This window comes from Dunckerocampus dactyliophorus, chromosome 7 (genome assembly GCF_027744805.1).
Source record: "Dunckerocampus dactyliophorus isolate RoL2022-P2 chromosome 7, RoL_Ddac_1.1, whole genome shotgun sequence".
NCBI lineage: Eukaryota > Metazoa > Chordata > Actinopteri > Syngnathiformes > Syngnathidae > Dunckerocampus > Dunckerocampus dactyliophorus.
The window spans coordinates 29,717,471-29,735,278 of NC_072825.1; the positions used below are offsets into that span (position 1 = coordinate 29,717,471).

At 43.0% G+C, this 17,808-nt stretch overlaps 1 protein-coding gene across 8 annotated transcripts in view; it reads right to left on the reverse strand.

Moving 5' to 3' along the window:
* Window positions 1-17,808, reverse strand: part of ttyh1 (tweety family member 1) — a 42,742-nt gene that overhangs the window by 5,217 nt on the left and 19,717 nt on the right. For 2 of the 8 annotated variants that reach the window (XM_054781229.1, XM_054781231.1), the window contains exons 5-14: window positions 16,401-16,738; window positions 13,217-13,312; window positions 13,062-13,134; window positions 9,442-9,517; window positions 9,296-9,351; window positions 7,774-7,866; window positions 7,611-7,703; window positions 7,406-7,545; window positions 4,935-5,105; window positions 1,894-1,972 (exon numbers count right to left, since the gene is read on the reverse strand). In XM_054781229.1, coding sequence (XP_054637204.1) covers window positions 1,894-1,972; window positions 4,935-5,105; window positions 7,406-7,545; window positions 7,611-7,703; window positions 7,774-7,866; window positions 9,296-9,351; window positions 9,442-9,517; window positions 13,062-13,134; window positions 13,217-13,312; window positions 16,401-16,738 — 1,215 coding nt within the window. Of the gene's footprint in view, window positions 1-1,893; window positions 1,973-3,050; window positions 3,082-4,934; window positions 5,106-7,405; window positions 7,546-7,610; window positions 7,704-7,773; window positions 7,867-9,295; window positions 9,352-9,441; window positions 9,518-13,061; window positions 13,135-13,216; window positions 13,313-16,400; window positions 16,739-17,808 lie in introns of those variants that run through there. The other 6 variants (XM_054781237.1, XM_054781238.1, XM_054781232.1 and 3 more) reach the window with 4 other exon arrangements.

The window sequence follows — 17,808 nt, forward strand, 5'->3', positions numbered from 1 at the left end:
TAAAATATACTTGTAATCATCGGTCTTCTTCATCTATGCTCAAATCCTCAGCTACTACCAAAACCACAACAGTGTCCCGCTTAAGAGGACATTTTTAAATGTCAGCAGCAACTCAAAAATACTTGACTTTGAACAGCATTACTTTTATTGAGAAAGCAGAGCGTCGTAGGAGAGACAAAAAAAGTTATGTTTTGAACTACAAATAAACTTGATTCATAGTTTGTTCATTTCAAATTGGCGATCCCTTCATCCAAATAAAATAATATGAATATTTTATCTTGGCTAGCACCTCTCAAAGTCTCCACAGCGTAATAATGACGTCTGGACTCGCCTCCAGCCTCCACCTTTTATCTTGTAGTTCCGACTACTTCCATCACACGTCTGACACACTGACAGGCAAGTGAGCGAGTCCCAGTGAGGCTATGAGTAGTCATTCCATGAACATGAAGAAACATCGACGTTTTAGATCTCGCTCTGTAAAACAGGGCGAGATCCGGCCCGGTGGGGATGCGTGGATCTCCACAGAGCAGTGTGCAGCAGTAGCTGACGGCTGCACGGACGGCTTGTGACTGCTTTGGGGGCGGGGTGGACGTCTCAGGCGCAACCGACGACGCACACGTACAACAATACCTACTTTCACTTTTAAGTCCCCAAATACCAGAAAACTCCCACGAAGCCCGAAAAGTAGCTACTGTAGATTAGTCTCTTTTATTGCTTTTGAGAAAATATGTCGCAAAGAGTGTTTGGAATGTGGTCAGAGTTAGCGACAGTCGCCAAGTTGGCAACACTGGAACTTGTCGCTAACTTCGTGCTTACGGGGACTTCTGCTCCTCCCCTCCACAAAGGGGGCGGCACAGTAGCTCTAGGTAATAGGAGTGTAAAGGTGACTATAGGGGTGTTATTTCATGTCCAGAGGGCTCTAATAATGTTAAAAACTGTATTTAGAAGGTAGTAAACAGGTTTTGTATTTGTAATATGTCCTATTTTCTCTTATTATCTCTACTATATTGGGTAATAGGAGTGTAAGGGTGACTATAGGGGTGTTGTTTCATGTCTAGAGGGCTCTAATAATGTTAAAAACTGTATTTAGAAGGTGGTGAACAGGTTTTGTATTTGTAATATGTCCTATTTTCCCTTATTATGTCTACTATATTGGGTAATAGGACTGTAAGGGTGACTATAGGTGTGTTATTTCATGTCTAGAGGGCCCTAATAATGTTAAAAACTGTATTTAGAAGGTGGTAAACAGGTTTTGTATTTGCAGTATGTCCTATTCTCTGTTATTATGTCTACTATATTGGGTAATAGGACTGTAAGGGTGACTATAGGGGTGTTATTTCATGTCTAGAGGGCTCTAATAATGTTAAAAACTGTATTTAGAAGGTGGTAAACAGGTTTTGTATTTGCAGTATGTCCTATTCTCTGTTATTATGTCTACTATATTGGGTAATAGGAGTATAAAGGTGACTATAGGGGTGTTATTTCATGTCTAGAGGGCTTTAATAGTGTTAAAAAGTGTATTTTGAAGGCAGTAAACAGGTTTTGTATGCCATAGCTGCAAAAATATTCCATTTATACATAAGGAATCCTACTTTGCGGAAATGAACTTATCACAGTCGGGTCTGGAGCCAATGAACCGCCACAAATGAGGGGTTGTTGTGCTGCTATGCAAGCTACACACTGACTACTCTAATGTATATCCACATACTGTTAGAAAATGGCTGCTGAAATGCTGAAAAACAGGTAAAAAATGACTTGAAGTCAGCGTATGAATGAGTTAATTGTATATTAACATATGATTCTTTCATTTTGTACACATTAGGAGGAGTGCCCACTACTGGTTATGGGATGATAAAATGGTTGCGATGGCGTCACAAGTACAAAGGAACTCACAGAGGGGGGTGGGGACTGCCTGTCAGTCAAGGGGAGGCTCTCATAGCCAGGGTTGCCATTGGAGGAAACGTTTGGAGTCCTGCATAGAGATAGAGAGAGACAGAAGGAGGGGAAAGAGGAGGGATGGAGGATGAAGAAGGGTGAGACACATGGAGACGTGGTGACGGTGGTGCAGGAGTCGAGGACAGGTAAAAAAGGGAAGGAGGAGAATAAGTGATTAGAGATAAAGCAGTCTCTCAGGCCCACTCCATACTGAAGGTGCACGCCATCTGCATGCATTTAAGCCTAACTGAGCACACACAGCTTTGAAAGCACGTCCCACTTACACCCACTCGTGTTAGGGTCACTCTATTAGGCACACCCGCACAATCCAATGAGATCCCACGCCAGAGATACTGTATATACAGTATGTCAGAGAAAAATAGTTTACCACCTTCTAAATACGCCTTTTAACATTATTAGAGTCCTCTAGACATGAAATTACACCCCTATAGTCACCTTTACACTCCTATTACCCAATATAGTAGACATACTCAGAGAAAGAAAGACACAAGTCATAGAAAACCTGTTTACCAACTTCTAAATACACATTTTAAACATTATTAGACATGAAATAACCCCCCTATTGTCACCTTTACACTCCTATTACCCAATATAGTAGACATAATAAAAGAAAGTAAGACATAGAAAACCTGTTTTCCACCTTTTAAATACACTTCTTAACATTATTAAAGCCCTCTTGACATGAAATAACCCCCCATAGTCACCTTTATACTCCTACTACCCAATATAGTAGACATAATAAGAGAAAGTAAGGTATAGAAAACCTGTTTACCACCTTTTAAATACAATTCTTAACATTATTAGAGCCCTCTAGACTTGAAATAACACCCCTATAGTCACCTTTACACTTCTATTATCCAATATAGTAGACATAGTCAGAGAAAAAAAGACATAAGTCATAGAAAACCTGTTTACACCTTCTAAATACACTTTTTAAACATTATTAGACGTTAAATAACACCACTATAGTCACCTTTACACTCCTATTACCCAATATAGTAGACATAATAAGAGAAAATAAGACATACAGGACAATATTATTGTGGCTGTTCCTAATATTCAGCTCTGGATCTCATTGGATGGCACAGCTGTACCTAATGTTGTGGCCTGTAGATACGATGCTTCCTAGCAGGCGTGCAAACATTAGCGGAACCACAGCAAAGATGTTAGACGTGAGAAAAGAGGGAGGAAGAGAAGGTGATGAAAAGTGATACGGAGGACGAAGAAAGGAGGGAAGGAAAGGGGAAAAGGTGTACCGTCACGATTTGACCGAGCGCAGCCTGCTTCGTTAATCCACCCCACCAAAAACCACTGCGGTGGTCTTACTACGTTCCCGGACAGGACATTTTTTTTTGTGTGCAAAAAAAAAAAAAAAAAACGGGGGGGGGGGGGGGGGGGGGGGCCTGCGTGGTCTGTCCTGGAACACTCAGACTCAGACGGGATGGACAGACACACAGACGGAATAGACAGACAGACAGACAGACAGACAGACAGGCCTCTGTACTTCCCTCTGTCTACACTGTCGTCCATGTCGACCTGTCTGTGTGTCTGTCTGGGGATATGTCAGCTAATAAGCTAATATGCTAATATGCTAATGCAAGGCAACACTCACTGACTGTCCTTTGCTCCTCACTGCCTCTCGCTCAGCCAACAAAATCTACATCATCATCATCACTAAATGCTATCAACATCATTACAGTAGGTACACCTACATCAGGGGTGTCCAAAGTCAACTTCCGCCCCGTAGCTGTTTTTTATCGGCCTGCAGCACATTCTGAAAATATCATATTTATGATATTTGAAAAATATCATTTTTCAAAAAAAAAACAACAAAAATACCCAGCAAAAATGGAAAAACAAGCAGTCATTTTACAAAAAATTAAATCAAAATATTATGGGAATAAAGCCATAATATTACCAGAAAAACATTTACAAAAAGGAAGTTTAAATAATTTGAAAATTGAAATAAAACCCCAGCAGAAAAGGGGAAAAAAAACGGCTGTAATTTTATGGCAATAAAGTAAAAATATTAGAGAAAAAGTCATTTTCTAATGAGCAGAAAAATCTCAATTTTATGAGAATAAACTCAAAATGTTATGAGGACAAATAATGTTAATTTAGTAGCACAGAGGGGCAATATTAAAGCAAAAATATGTAAAAAAACAAAACAAAAAAAACCCCCAGCCGAAATGGAAAAAAACAGCTGCTATTTTATGACAATAAAGTCAAACTATTAAGAAAGTAAAATTGTAATCTAAGAAGAAAAAGTCGTAATTTTACGAGAGTAACGTTGTGATATTATGAGTAAAAGTAACATCATTAGAGTAGCATAAAGTTGAAATATTTGCGAAATACATAAGTTGTAATATTATGAGAAACAAAAACAAAACAATGAATAAACTTGTCATTTTTGCAAAATTAGGTTGCAGGAAAAAGTTTTAATTTTAAGAGAATGAGTCAAAATTTTATGGGAATAAAGTCATAATGTTATGAGAAGAAAATTTACAATGGCTATTTAAGAAGAAAGTTGAAAAATTTGGAAAATGTTGAAAAAAGGGGTGAAAAAAGAGCAAAGTCGATATTAATAATGTGCTTTTTCACGTACAGTATACGACAAAGCTGAGATGGAATATATGCATAACTTGTTAGCATGTCTACATGTGTTGCTTTACAAAATATCAAAGTTTCATTTTTCACTATGTGGCCCCCACTGAAGTTTGGACACCCCTGTCCAACATAAAGAATTGTGGCTTTCCAAGGTAAAGATATGAATAGGCATAGTTTTATGCATGTAAGAATGTTTTGATAGTAAACTCATGCATGTTGTGTGTAATGTAATTAGAAGTAGCTAATGTTGGGTTAGCATGATGTATCCTAACGTGGCCTGTGGTCTTCCTGGACTCTACACTCCTGCAGCATCCCCAACATTCTGTCTGTCTGTCTGTCTGTCTGTATGTCCGTGTGTCTGCGTTACTCACGGGAGGGGCGGCGCGCTAGAAAAGGGGGGTGTCCACCTGGCCCCCGGGTAATTATAGAAGGGGGCCATGGCCCCGCGCTGAGAAGACCCCGAGGCCGTCTGTCTACGTGCCTGATGGGAGGTGAAGGGGTCCTCACTCTCGCTGTCTGAGTCTTCGTACTCTTCCGAATCGCTGACGTGGGCCCCCATGGAAGAGAGACAGAGATGCACATGTGTGAGGATGGCGGCGGGACAACATGCTAAAATACATTTAGGTGTTTGTATAACCACTCTAGTCTCATTTTAACCCCTTTTTTTACTTTACTACATGCATGTACTGTACATGCAACATTCATGCCATTTCGTAAACATAAACAGGTCAAAACATTAAGTACACCTGCACAATTCACCAACGCCTTGTCTGAAAACACGTAATACTGTGTATTCATTCAATTCAACTGAAATAACTACATAGAAAACCTCCAACTTATCCTCGTGGAGGGGTTTGAGTGCTCGAGTGATCCTTGGAGCTTTGATGGCCGTGTCTATATGACCCTGGTAGGGTCTCCGAAGGCAAACAAGTCCTAGATGACGGGCCAGGCAAAGAGTGATTCAGAAGACCCTAGGAACAAAAACAAGAGGAGGGCCCGCACCTCACTCGGACATGGGACACCGGGGCCTCACCCTGGAGCCAGGCCCAAGGGAGGGGCTCGCAGGCAAACACCTGGTGGCCAGGCCTTCACCCGTGAAGCTCGGCCGGGCCCAGCCCGAAGAAGCCACACGGGATATCCCGCCCGTAGACCCGCCACCTGCGGGGGCAAACATAAGGGTCCGCTGCTATGTGTTTTGGGTGGCGGTCAAGAGTGGGCGCCTGGGCAACCTGGTCTTCAGCGGCCAAATCTGGTTCTTGAGGAGCCCAAACTTGTGCAAGAGGTCGAGACATTTCGACTAGACATAGTTGGACTCACCTCGACCCACAGTTGTGGTTCTGGAACCAAGCTCTCCTTTTCAAGAAGGGTGATTGGAGGGTGTGTTCCAACTATAGGGGGTCACACTCCTCAGCCTCCCTGGGAAAGTCTATTCCAGGGTGCTGGAGAGAAGGGTACGAGCGTTAGCTGAACCTCGGCTACAGGAGGTGCAATGTGGTTTTCATCCTGGTCTCTGAACACTGGACCAGCTCTACACCCTTGCAAGGGTACTGGAGGATTTGGAAAAGGCATTCGACCGTGTCCCTTGCGGTGTCCTGTGGGGGGTGCTCCGGGGGTATGGGATTGGTGGCGCGCTACTACGTGCCATTCAGTCCTTGTACAACCGGAGCAGGAGCCTGGTTGGCATTGCCAGCAGTAAATCCAGCCTGTTTCTGGTGAACGTTGGCCTCCGCCAAGGCTGCCCTTTGTCACCCATTCTGTTCATCATTTCCATGGGATGAGACTCAGCACCTCCAAATCTGAGGCCATGGTTCTCAGTCGGAAAAGGGTGGATTACTCCCTCTGGATTGGGAGTGAGGTCTTGGTCCTCCAGTTGGAGGAGTTCAAGTGTCTCAGGATCTTGTTCACGAGTGAGGGAAGGTTGGAGCGTGAGGTCCATAGGCGGATCAGCGCAGCGTCTGCAGTAATGCGGTCGCTGTACCGCACCGTCGTGGTGAAGAGAGAGCTGAGCCGGAAGACTAAGCTCTGAATTTACCGGTTGCTCTATGTTCCCACCCTCACCTATGGTCATGAGCTTTGGGTCGTGACCGAAAGAATGAGATGGCGGATACAAGCGGCAGAAATAAGTTTCCTCCGTAGGGTGGCTGGACCCTAAGAGATAGGGTGAGGAGCTCGGGCATCTGGGAGAAGCTCAGAGTAGAGCTGCTGCTCCTGCACATCGAGAGGAGCCAGCTGAGGTGGCTCGGACTAGATCTGCATGCCTCCCTGGTGGGGTGTTCCGGGCATGCCCTGCCAGGAGAAGGCCCCAGGCAAGACCTAGGACACGCTGGAGGGATTATGTCTCACAGCTGGCCTGGGAACGCCTTGGTGTCCTCCTGGTGGAATTGGAACAGGTGGCTGGGGACTGGGAAGTCTGGACTTCGCTACTGAGACCGCTGCCCCTGCGACCTGGACCCGAATAAGCCGAAGAAAATGGAATGGAAAAATATAGAAAACTCAGCATTTACCTTTTTTTTAAATTATCTGTAGTAGTTGTAGTAATATTCTTACCATTAAATTATTATTAACATCATTATGAATGTACTGTTATATACCAGTCCTAATAATAATAGTACAAAATACAGAAAATGCACAATTATTGTATTTTATTATTATTGATCTTAAAAACACAGCTAACAACAGTAGCAAGTGCATATTTGTATTTTATAGTAGAAAAGTGCTTTATTGGAATTGAGTGTAAATGAGTGTAAGTTAGTGAAATGACATGAAATAAATGACATGCTTGGCTTTGTGGAGTGGATTTATGAATTATGACATGTGTTTGTGTTTTATGTATGAAGCTGACCTGGGGAAGCTCCTCCAGGCTCCAGGCAGGGAGCAGAGGATGGCAGTGAAGGCCAGAGCAGAGAGGAAGGAGTAAAGGGAGAGGTAGAGCAGTCCCTCCATCCCGTCGTAGCACAGGCCTTTCAGGGAGTCGATGTAGTCCTGCACCAGACGTTGAGATGTTGAAAGAGCGTGTGAGTGCACGCTGGTAGCGGCTCGGGTCTTACCTTGTTGAGACCTCGGCAGTTGAGAAGCGCCACCAGCTGATGGAAGTTGCCCTCCGTGCTGTTGAGTATCTGTTGGACATCCCTGAGTGATTTCTGCCCAAAGTAGAAGAGGAAGAAAATCAATCCAAATCAATACGGATTGTTGAGGATGACTTTGACCGACCTCGGCTTTGGGGAACTGCGTGAGAGCGTTGCGTTCCAGACTGGACAGGTGTGTGTGGATGTTGGACAGCGCCCTCTGGGACTGGGTGAGAAGCTGAAGACAAAAAGTCAAAAGGGATTTACAAAATGCTACACACAGCACAATGAGCATGTATGGTATGCTGCTTGTTGCTATGACTTCAAAATCATCAAACTGTAGATTGGGAATGATTTTGAAAATGTGAGCAAATCCTGTGGCTCAATCACTTGCCTTTGCCATATTAAGATGGAATAGTCATGACTATGCATTGTATGCCGCTTGTTGCTGGGACTTACACAATTCAGAATGAATGGATTTGGATCTAAAATATAGAAAGTCTATACGCTTTGTGGTATCATCTGTTAAAGTGAAGAATTTTTGCTGTATTAAGCTGGAACAATCTTGACACGGCATGATATGCTGCTTGTTGCAAAGACTTAGAGCAGGGGTGTCCAAACTGTTTCAACTCTGTTAAAAAAAATAAAAAGACACAGGGGGCCACTTTAATATATATATATATATATATATATATTTAAATAGATACAGCCAGGTATACATAATTTTGTAAAAAGGCAAATAAAAACTTAGTGTATACATTTCAGGACAAAGTTTCTTGTTATTGGTATCAACATTTCCTTTTTTTGTCTTACATTCTGCGTTTGTGCTAATTTTTTCCATTTTTGTATCAATTTTATTTCCACATTGTGCTGCGGGCCAATACAAAACATGCCATGGCCCCCTGACACCCTGACTTTGCGAATGCGCTACAATGTGCCAAAACCTGTGGACAAGTGGGGGTCATCTGTCAAAGTGAATTTTCTTTCTATATTTAGATGAAATGAGTTTGACACAGCATGATATGCTGCTTGTTGCTGGGACATACAGCATCAAGACCGATGATTGGGGTAGATTTTGAGCTGCAATGGGCCAGAACCTGTGGAAGAGAACGGCAGCTGCAAAGGCCAGTTCCAGTATTAAAGTGGAATAGTCAAGACAGTGCATGGTATGGTGCTAGTTGCTAGAACTTCAAAATAATCAATATAGACTATCTGGACGAAGAGGTGCTGGCCTGGCGTCACACATGCTCAAAGTGAAAGACACCTACAAAGACTGTTTGCAGCGCTATGTTGGAATAGTTGCAACTGTGCATGGTATGCTGCTTACTACTAAAAATGTGAACATCATGATATATTGACAATTTATTTCCAAACTGTGGGCAACTAGACGCACTAGGTATAAGAAATGTTTGTAGTAATAGCGATCACACAGCATGGTATGCTGTTTGTCGCCAGGAAAGGAAGGTAGTATGAGGAATTATTTTCACCTGAAAACGTGTGGACAAATACAGGCGCTATGCTGGCATCACCAGTGAAAGGCTGTTTGCAGTATGGTGCAATCGTCACGACATTGCATGGTATGCTGCTCTTTGGTTGCGCTCGTGTAGCATATGTTGTCCTAATGCAAGCGTATGCTACACAGAGAAGTCATGTGATGTGAGCGTTACCTGCTGGAATGGACTATTCATGCGTAGGCCGCAGGTCAGGTAATAATCCAGCACATCTGTGTGAGTGGCAGACAAAAAGGGAGGTGAGATCAGGATGATCCAGCGTGGTTACACAGCGCTCTGCTCAGCAACAATGCAAAGCGTACCTGAGCTGGTTCCGCTGTTGAAGTTAGTGGAGTTGAGCACAAACATGTTTGGATCAGAGCAGAAGTCGCTGAGAGCCTGGCCAAGCAGCCAACAAGAGGCAGAAGAAAGAGGAAGAAGAAAGCCAAAAGCAAAGGAGGAAGCGTGTGAGAAAAGTTAGTAAACACAGTCACATACTCGACGTGCACGTGCAGCTCTGACAAGCTGGGTAGGTGTACCGTGCTAAAGTACGCGTAAGACTACGCTGGATCCACACTCATTTGCAATGCAGCGTTCACTGCCCCTCAAACATTTGGATTCAAAAAATAATATACACAAAATGGTTGGGGGGCATTTCTGAGATTTTTGGTAAAAATGAAAATAATGGGGGGGGGTTAAAAAATTTCTGCGTTTTTTTTGGGGGGGGGGCATTTCTGAGATTTTTGAATTTGGGTAAAAAAAAATGGAGGGTAAAAAAAACATTTTGGGGGTATTTTGTTGGGGCGTATTTCTGAGATTTTGGTTTTAAAAAAATTGTGGGGGGTTAAAAAAAAAAATTGGGGGGTATTTTGCTGGGGGGGTATTTCTGAGGTTTGTGGTTAAAAAAAATGTGGGGGTAAAAAAAAATTTGGGGGGGTATTTTGTTGGGGGGTGTTTCTGAGATTTTTGGTTTAAAAAAATGGAGGGGTAAAAAAACATATTTTGGGTATTTTGTTGGGGGGGGTGTTTGGTTAAAATATGTGAAAGTTGTTGGGGGCTCTTTCTGAGATTTTTGTTTTAAAAAATTGTGGAGATAAAAACAACATTTTCGGGGTATTTTGTTGGGGGGTATTTCTGAGCTTTTTGGTTTAAAAAAAGTGTTGTTTTTTTTTTATTCCCCCCCAAAAATTAACTGGTGGGAGGAGTGATCACATTAATTATGACACCACTTTTTAACCACTATTAATGTTTTTTTTTTTTTTCCAAGAATCTGCAGATTTTCGAGGCCTTGAATGCTGAATCGTGACTGTGTGGGTATCCAGTGTACTCTTATCCAAACAAATCATATTAACAGAACTTTTTTTTCCTCTTTCTTGTCTTCAGAAGTTGGTCACCATAAATGGGGTGATAACTGATAAATGATAAATCAAACATACAGCATGCATGTACCACTGGTTAAAAAAAAAGTCCATTTTGACATGTTGACGAGTGAACGATGGCAATCAAAGAGAGAAGGGGAGCTGAATCTAATTTTGTTATTACAACAGTCACTTTTATTACAAATGTGTAAGAGGAGAACGTCAATTTCACGCTAGCAGGAGGGTTTGGAGGGGGAGGAGCGAGCTGTGTGTTAAATATAGATATTGTTCTATTTTTGTGCGTGTTTTGATTGCTGGCGGATTTTCCATATTTGCTGGTAGGCGGAAGAGCCTGTCACACTTGTGGTGAGGATCTGGATAAACGTACAAATTTGATTGTAAGGGCACTGAAATCTTCCATGAAGCAGGAATTAGGCTGCTATCTCTAACGCTAACACTAGCCTATGGTGCCTATGATGCATATTGTGTATACTGTGTAGTCTACAGTATATGGTATATATGGTGCCTATGGCGTCTATGTTGCACAGGGTTTCCCCTAGGATTTTCTGAAGCTGTGGCGGTAGGCTGCAAGGGACTACCGCCGCTGCTGCGTCTGCAATTTTTTAAATTGTATTATTTATGAAGTTATTTATTTAACGTTTTTCAACAACCAGCAGAACATGAACCGAGAACATTGCAAGACTGTTTTAATTTTATGGCAAAGTTGCTGAGAGTACTTAAAGTAAAAACCAAAACGCCGAGCCTCCTTTTGTTACCTGACCCATTTAGTCCAACAGTACGATGTGAGTAAAAAAGTAGAACATTTTGTACTATTTGACACAAACCGAAATTCAATTTGATTCCTGTTTTAGAGTAAAACTAATACGTGGGAAATTAATTGTTCAATAATATATTTTTTAGTTCAAAATAACACCATTAACAAAATAAAATAATAGAAATATTTTTGCAATAGAGATGTTTCCTGTATAAAGAGTACAAATTGAGAGTCCAGGGTTATGGTAGCACAGGTGTATCCAACTTGCAGCATTATTAAATCTACTTTGACAAAAAGAAAGGAAAGTTATGACTGCCAACATGTAATTGTACTTTATTGACAAAGTACATCTCCACTCATTTGTGTGCTCATTTGTCATTGAATACAGGCGGCATGTTTGCAGAGAACACTTAAAAAAAACTACTCCGAGGTGAAGCAAATATTATTTGGTGAGCTACTCGACATCAGCTGGTGAGCTACCTGTTGGAGAGCCCTGTGATAGCATGACTGTCTCAGGCTGGACACACTACGTGTTTGTTGAACAACTTAGTCACACATCTAGTGTTTTGAAGACAAGCCAGAAGTACTTTAAAAGTAAGCATGGATGTGGCAGCCACTTCTAGCCCGACCCGTGATCAAGCTACCTACCGCCAGCGAGGCAGTGCAAATGGGTAAAAGACGCCAGAAAGTCGAATCGGATTGAAATGTGAGCGATGACACGCGTTGGCATAGATAGGCTTCGCATGTGACAAGCTGTCGTCAATTGACGACACATTTTCCGGATGATCGTTTTTATTTGCCAGCGCCGGGACATGAGCAAGTGCCGACACGGCAGACAGGCGTTTCCGGTGCATGTTTATCTACAGAAATTGCAATGAAGCTTATGATATTTTTAATTGTTTTCAAACTAATTGTGCATAACTAATAAGCTATCCATGTGTCTATATAGTGTATGCAGTATATACAGTAGTGTAACATCCACACAATATATCACCTAACATAGTTTATATATGGGGCCTATGGGGCCTATGGGGCCTATGGTGCATATGATGCCGATGCTACATGTGGTGCATGTGGTGCATTTGGTGCATTTGGTGCATATGGTTAGTGGAGGCACTCACCAGAAGAGGGAGCCCCACTCTGATGGGGAAGAGTGGCCAGTGAGGACAGAATGAGAGGGGCGGGGGGGCACAGCGAGCCCTTTGTGTCTTTGTCACTAGCCAGGGACAGAGCGTCTCTGTGTGGACTAACTGGCCTTTTTGGGACATCTCCCACCAGCTCCGCGTGACACACAATGGGCAGCAGAGCAGAAAAACAGCCACTATTTAGCCTCTTTAGACATTCTCCATGCGGGGAAGGCTCCCTTGGTTGCTAATAAATGTCAAAAGACTAGTGGGTTTGCACAAATTTGTGAGTTCCACTCTCCACTCCAAGAACACGCTGATGCTTCACAGCCGCTCCACCACCTCCTCCTACTCCTCCTTCTTCTTCTTCTTCCGCCATCTTTGTATCCTCCCCCCACACACATCCATCCTCACGCTTGCTCAAAGCACTTCCCTTCATCTTCCATCTTCCCGTCTCCAAGCCAAACGCCCCCACACACATGCACAGGCGCGCACGTTCGCAAACACGCTCGCGCACACGCTCATTGAATTTTTAATCTCTGCCCCATTTTCCTGCCTTTTTGGGCCTCTGCCATCGCTGCAGCGTTCCCTAGGAGCTTGCACTTGAGTTGGGCACAATGGGTGCAAATATGGTACAAACCAGCTCCCTAGTCTGGGCTAAAGGTGGTTCTGCTGAGTCCACTCACCACTACGGTGCCCGTCTCCAAGCCCAGCGAGCCCCAGCTTAGGAAGAGAGCCAGCCAGGCCAGCACCGTCATCCTGCAGGGAACAGCATAAACACATCAGCCAGGCTTGTGTGGTCCGTGCGTGAAGACGCCTGCGTGTGCGTGTGTTTACGTACAAGATAAGCAGCCATCGCGCTTGCTTGGCCAGCCCAAGTAGGATGAAGAGACACACGATGAGGTCAAGCAGCAGCAGCAGGACGTATGACAACCACCTGCAAGCATTACAAGGACAAATATTTGCAGATGCAGATGCACAGCTTCCCTTCTGCATTGTTGTTATTATTATTTTAGAAACACTTAATTCATAAAACGTAATCATTAGCATAGTAATAATAATAATGGTAGAACCAGAGTAATATATTTTCTAAGATCAAAAAATGATTATTGTTTTAGTCTTAAATTTGTACTATAGCTCATATATTTGATTTATCTCTGATTGGCTGGCGACCCGTCAGGGGTGTACCCCTCCTCACACCCCACAAAGTCAGCTGGGATAGGCTCCAGCATACCCCCGCGACCCGCGTGAGGACAAGCGGCATAGAAAATGGATGAATGGATATTTGATTTATGCCTTCATGTCATGACTAACAATATAATATAATATAAAAAAGCATTCAATATCATAATACAATATATCATTCAAAAAAGAAACAAGATTTTTAAAAATATATTATTATTATGGTATTGTTTGTGTGTTTTTATTATATTCTACATTGAAATACATTTTTATTGTCATATTTAGTACATGTTATATACACTGAGCTCCAAATTATGCAAATGATGCTTTGATTCAGCTAAATAGTCAATATAAGTTACAGCCATCATAACTTCCAAGTCATCAGCCTTTAGAGTACAATTTGAGTGTTATTGAGCAAACCTCCCAATGATAGCAGTGCTTTTTTCCAAAATCTGAACTTCAAATGCACTCTTCCACATTATTATACGCAACAGAGTTTCAAAGCATTCCACTGGTTGTTAAGAACCGAAAATGGTCATTTGTTGAATTTGCAGCATAAGGAGGTAACATTTGCTATTTCAATCACTAACATTTGAACAGTTAGATTTTGGGCTGCACGGTGGATGAGTGGTTAGCATGTTGGCCACACAGTCCGGCAGATCGGGAAGACCTGGGTTTGAATCTCCGTTGTGGAGTTTGCATGTTCTCCCCGTGCGTGTGTGGGTTTTCTCCTCCCACATTCCAAAAACATGCATGTTGGGTTAACTGGTGACTCTGTCAATGTGAGCGTGAATGATTGTCGAAATGTGCCCTGCGATTGGCTGGCGACCAGTCCAGGGTGTACCTCTCGCCCGAAGTCAGCTGGGTTAGGCTCCTGCGGCCCTAATTAGGATAAGCGGCATAGAAAATGAATGGATAGGAAGTTCGATGTTAACATAAGATCCCTTCTTTGATATAACCTTCACAATTCTTACATTGAACTTGTGAGTTTTTGGAGCTTTCCTGCTTGGATTTCTTTGCGAGATGTCAGAATAGCCTCCCACAGCTGCTGTTGTGTTGTGATCTGCCTCCCACCCTCATAGATTTTTTGCTTGACGATGCTCCATAGGTTCTTCATTGGGTTGAGGTCAGGAGAAAAAAGGGGGCCAACCATGAGTTTCGCTCCTCCTTTTATGCCCATAACAGCCAATGACAGAGAGGTAGGTATTCTTTGCATCATGAGATGGTGCATTGTCATGCATGAAGGTACGGTTCTTCATATTGTACTATGGAAGAAAGTGGTCAGTCAGACACTCTACATACTTTGCTGAGGTCGTTTTCACACCTTCAATGACCAGAAAGGGCCTACCAGCTCTCCCCCAATGATTCCGATCCAAAACATGAGCCAGCCGCCTCCTTGCTGACATCACAGCCTTGTTGAGAAATGCTGGCCATACTCTACTTCACAGGTGTCAAACACAAGGCCCGGGGGCCAGATGTGGCCCGCCACATCATTTTATGCGGCCCGTGCGAAACCCTTGGACTAATGCATGTGAATAATGCACTTCATCCCTGCCCTTCTAAATGTATTTGATCTGTCATTTTGACATAAAAATTGTACTGCATGCAGTTCTTCTAAACGTCAGTATTATGTAATCATGCAGCAAGATATTCCAAGCATTTTTCAAAAAGAAATACTTGAATGTCTGCTTGTCACCATGACATTCTCACCTCACTTCTCATTTCAAAGCAAGTTATCCATCAATTTGTTAGTAAAAATATAATAATCTACAAGTAATGCATGGGCAACTGTGTAATAATAATATCATGAGGTTATATTCATATTTAGATTCATAAAAACTGATAGTTACAAGTGGCCCTCTGAGGGCAGCCGTAACTGCGATGTGGCCCTCAATGAAAATGAGTTTGACACCCCTGCTCTACTTCATCCATCCGAACCACCCGAGGTTGCACGGCCCTCATCAGTAAACAGGATTGTTTGAAATTTAGTCTTCATGTATTTGTTGGCCCACTGCAAGTGTTTCTGCTTGTGAGTGTTGGTTAGGGGTGGCCAAATAGTAGGTTCATGCATGACTGCAAGCCTCTGGAGGATCCTCCACCTTGAGGTTCATGGGACTTCAGAGGCACAAGCAGCTTCAAATGTCTGTTTGCTGCTTTGTAATGACTTTATAGCAGGTGCTCTCTTGATTCCATACATTTGACTGGCAGAAACCTTTCTCATTGTGCCTTCATCAGCACAATCCTGGCTGTCGCCTGAATCAGCCACACATTTCTTCACCGCACGATATAATATTTTGTGAATGATTGAATGTTTTCATGCCTTGGCCAAAGCTTTGCAATATTTGACGCTTTTTCGTCAGGAGGGAGATCCTTTTTCTTTCCCGTATTGCTTGAAGTCTGCTGTCCGAGATTGATATCAGTCATCCAAAGAGCCCCAAGACACAATACCATCCATCAATTTCATTGAAAAACAAAACATTTTATGTTCATGATACTAAAAGCCTATTTGCATAATCATTTGGAACGCAGTGTGTAAATATAAGTAATTCCGTTTCCCACACAGCAAGTTGGGAAATCATTACATTGCGTGGGAAGTAAATATGTGTGTTGAACAATTCCAGACTCCAGATAAATTGACAAAAAGAGCTGCTGACGCATACAAACAATGGAAAACGATTGTTACGCAATCCTTTCCAAGTGCATGAAATGAAAAGCAGAAGGAAATAAATTCAGCACAATGACTTTGATGAAAGGATAGTCAGTAAATGAGCTAATGAGGGTGATGCCGCATAATATCACATACATATACAGTAGTTAGCGTCTTTAGCTAAGCCCCTCCTCACCTGTAGTCCTCATTCACCATCAGCGCATTGGCCGCCCAGCCGGGTGAAAAGGGCCCGGGCAGCAAGCCGCCAGAGGGTGTCATTGTGGGGGCCACAGAGGGTGGCACGGGGGTCAGCGGTATGATGGACGCCCCGCTGATGCCGCTGTCGTTGCCCAGTCCGGCGTCGAAGCTGGTCCGAGCCAGGGAGATGGAGGAGAGGAGGCTGATCACGTTGTCGGATAGCCTGCGGCAGTTCCGCGTGGAAACCAGAAAGGGTTTGCTGCCCGTAAACATCTCCTCCATTGTGCTCAGGGGGCCCGAGATGGAAAGCTGCAGGCCGTTGATTGTGTCAGAGATCTGCGGAGGGAAAGGATGTGAGCGGGGTGCAGATGGAAGGAAGCATGTGCTGGACTTTCATGCAAACCACTTGCTGGCTCACAAGCTAAGCGCTTTTGGAAATTCACTAAACATGCGCATTCACTGTGTTCAGAAAGGCTTTGCTACACATCTTAAAGTAAAGCTCTACCTGTCAGTCAGCTCCAGACGTATGAGCTAACACTTGGATTCTTTTGTTTTTCCCGTATGCTAACCTAGCAAATGCCAGTCTAATGCTAGCACTGTAGCTCACATAGCTATACTAGCGTTGCCAACGCCTTATTGTTACCACCTCGATTGTCATATATGGCATCGAGTATGTTGGATAAGTGGATCAAGTGCTTCAAATAGTGCCTCTTGGAGACATAGCTCATTAGCATTAAAGCTACACACACACACACACACACACAAAATGGGCTGTTCAGTAAAAAACACTTTAAAACTCTTATCACATCCAGCGTAATTTCCACTTCACTACTGTGACCCCTCTGAGACTTGTAACACTAATACTGTAGTGAAAAATACTATCATGTGGGACCTTTGATGCATTTTCTACACCTCATGGACATGCATGGTGGAAGTGGAGCAGATGATGGTGATCATACTGCAGGTCAGATCAGATCAGATCAGCAGCACCTGGTCTTGGTGCTTTTGCACCTCATAAAACATTCAGCATCCTTTCTCTTTCCTTACTTGCATGCACTCACTCTGGTCGCCTTTTTATATATACAGTATATATTGTATTTACACTGGTATGAAAAATGTGTTTGCCCCATTCCTGGTTTCTTATTTTTTTGCACGTTTGTCACACTTAAATGTTTCCGATCAAACAAATGAAAATATTAGTCAATGACAACACGACTGAACCCAAAACATCCAAAGCTACATGTCCCTGTGTGAAAAAGTGATTTCCCCCTAAAGCTAATAAGTGGTTGGGCCCCCCTTAGCAGCAACAACTGCAATCAAGCGTTTGTGATAACTTGCAATGAGTCTCTTACAGCGCTGGGGAGGAATTTTGCACAATTGTTGTCATTCAGCCACATTGGAGGCTT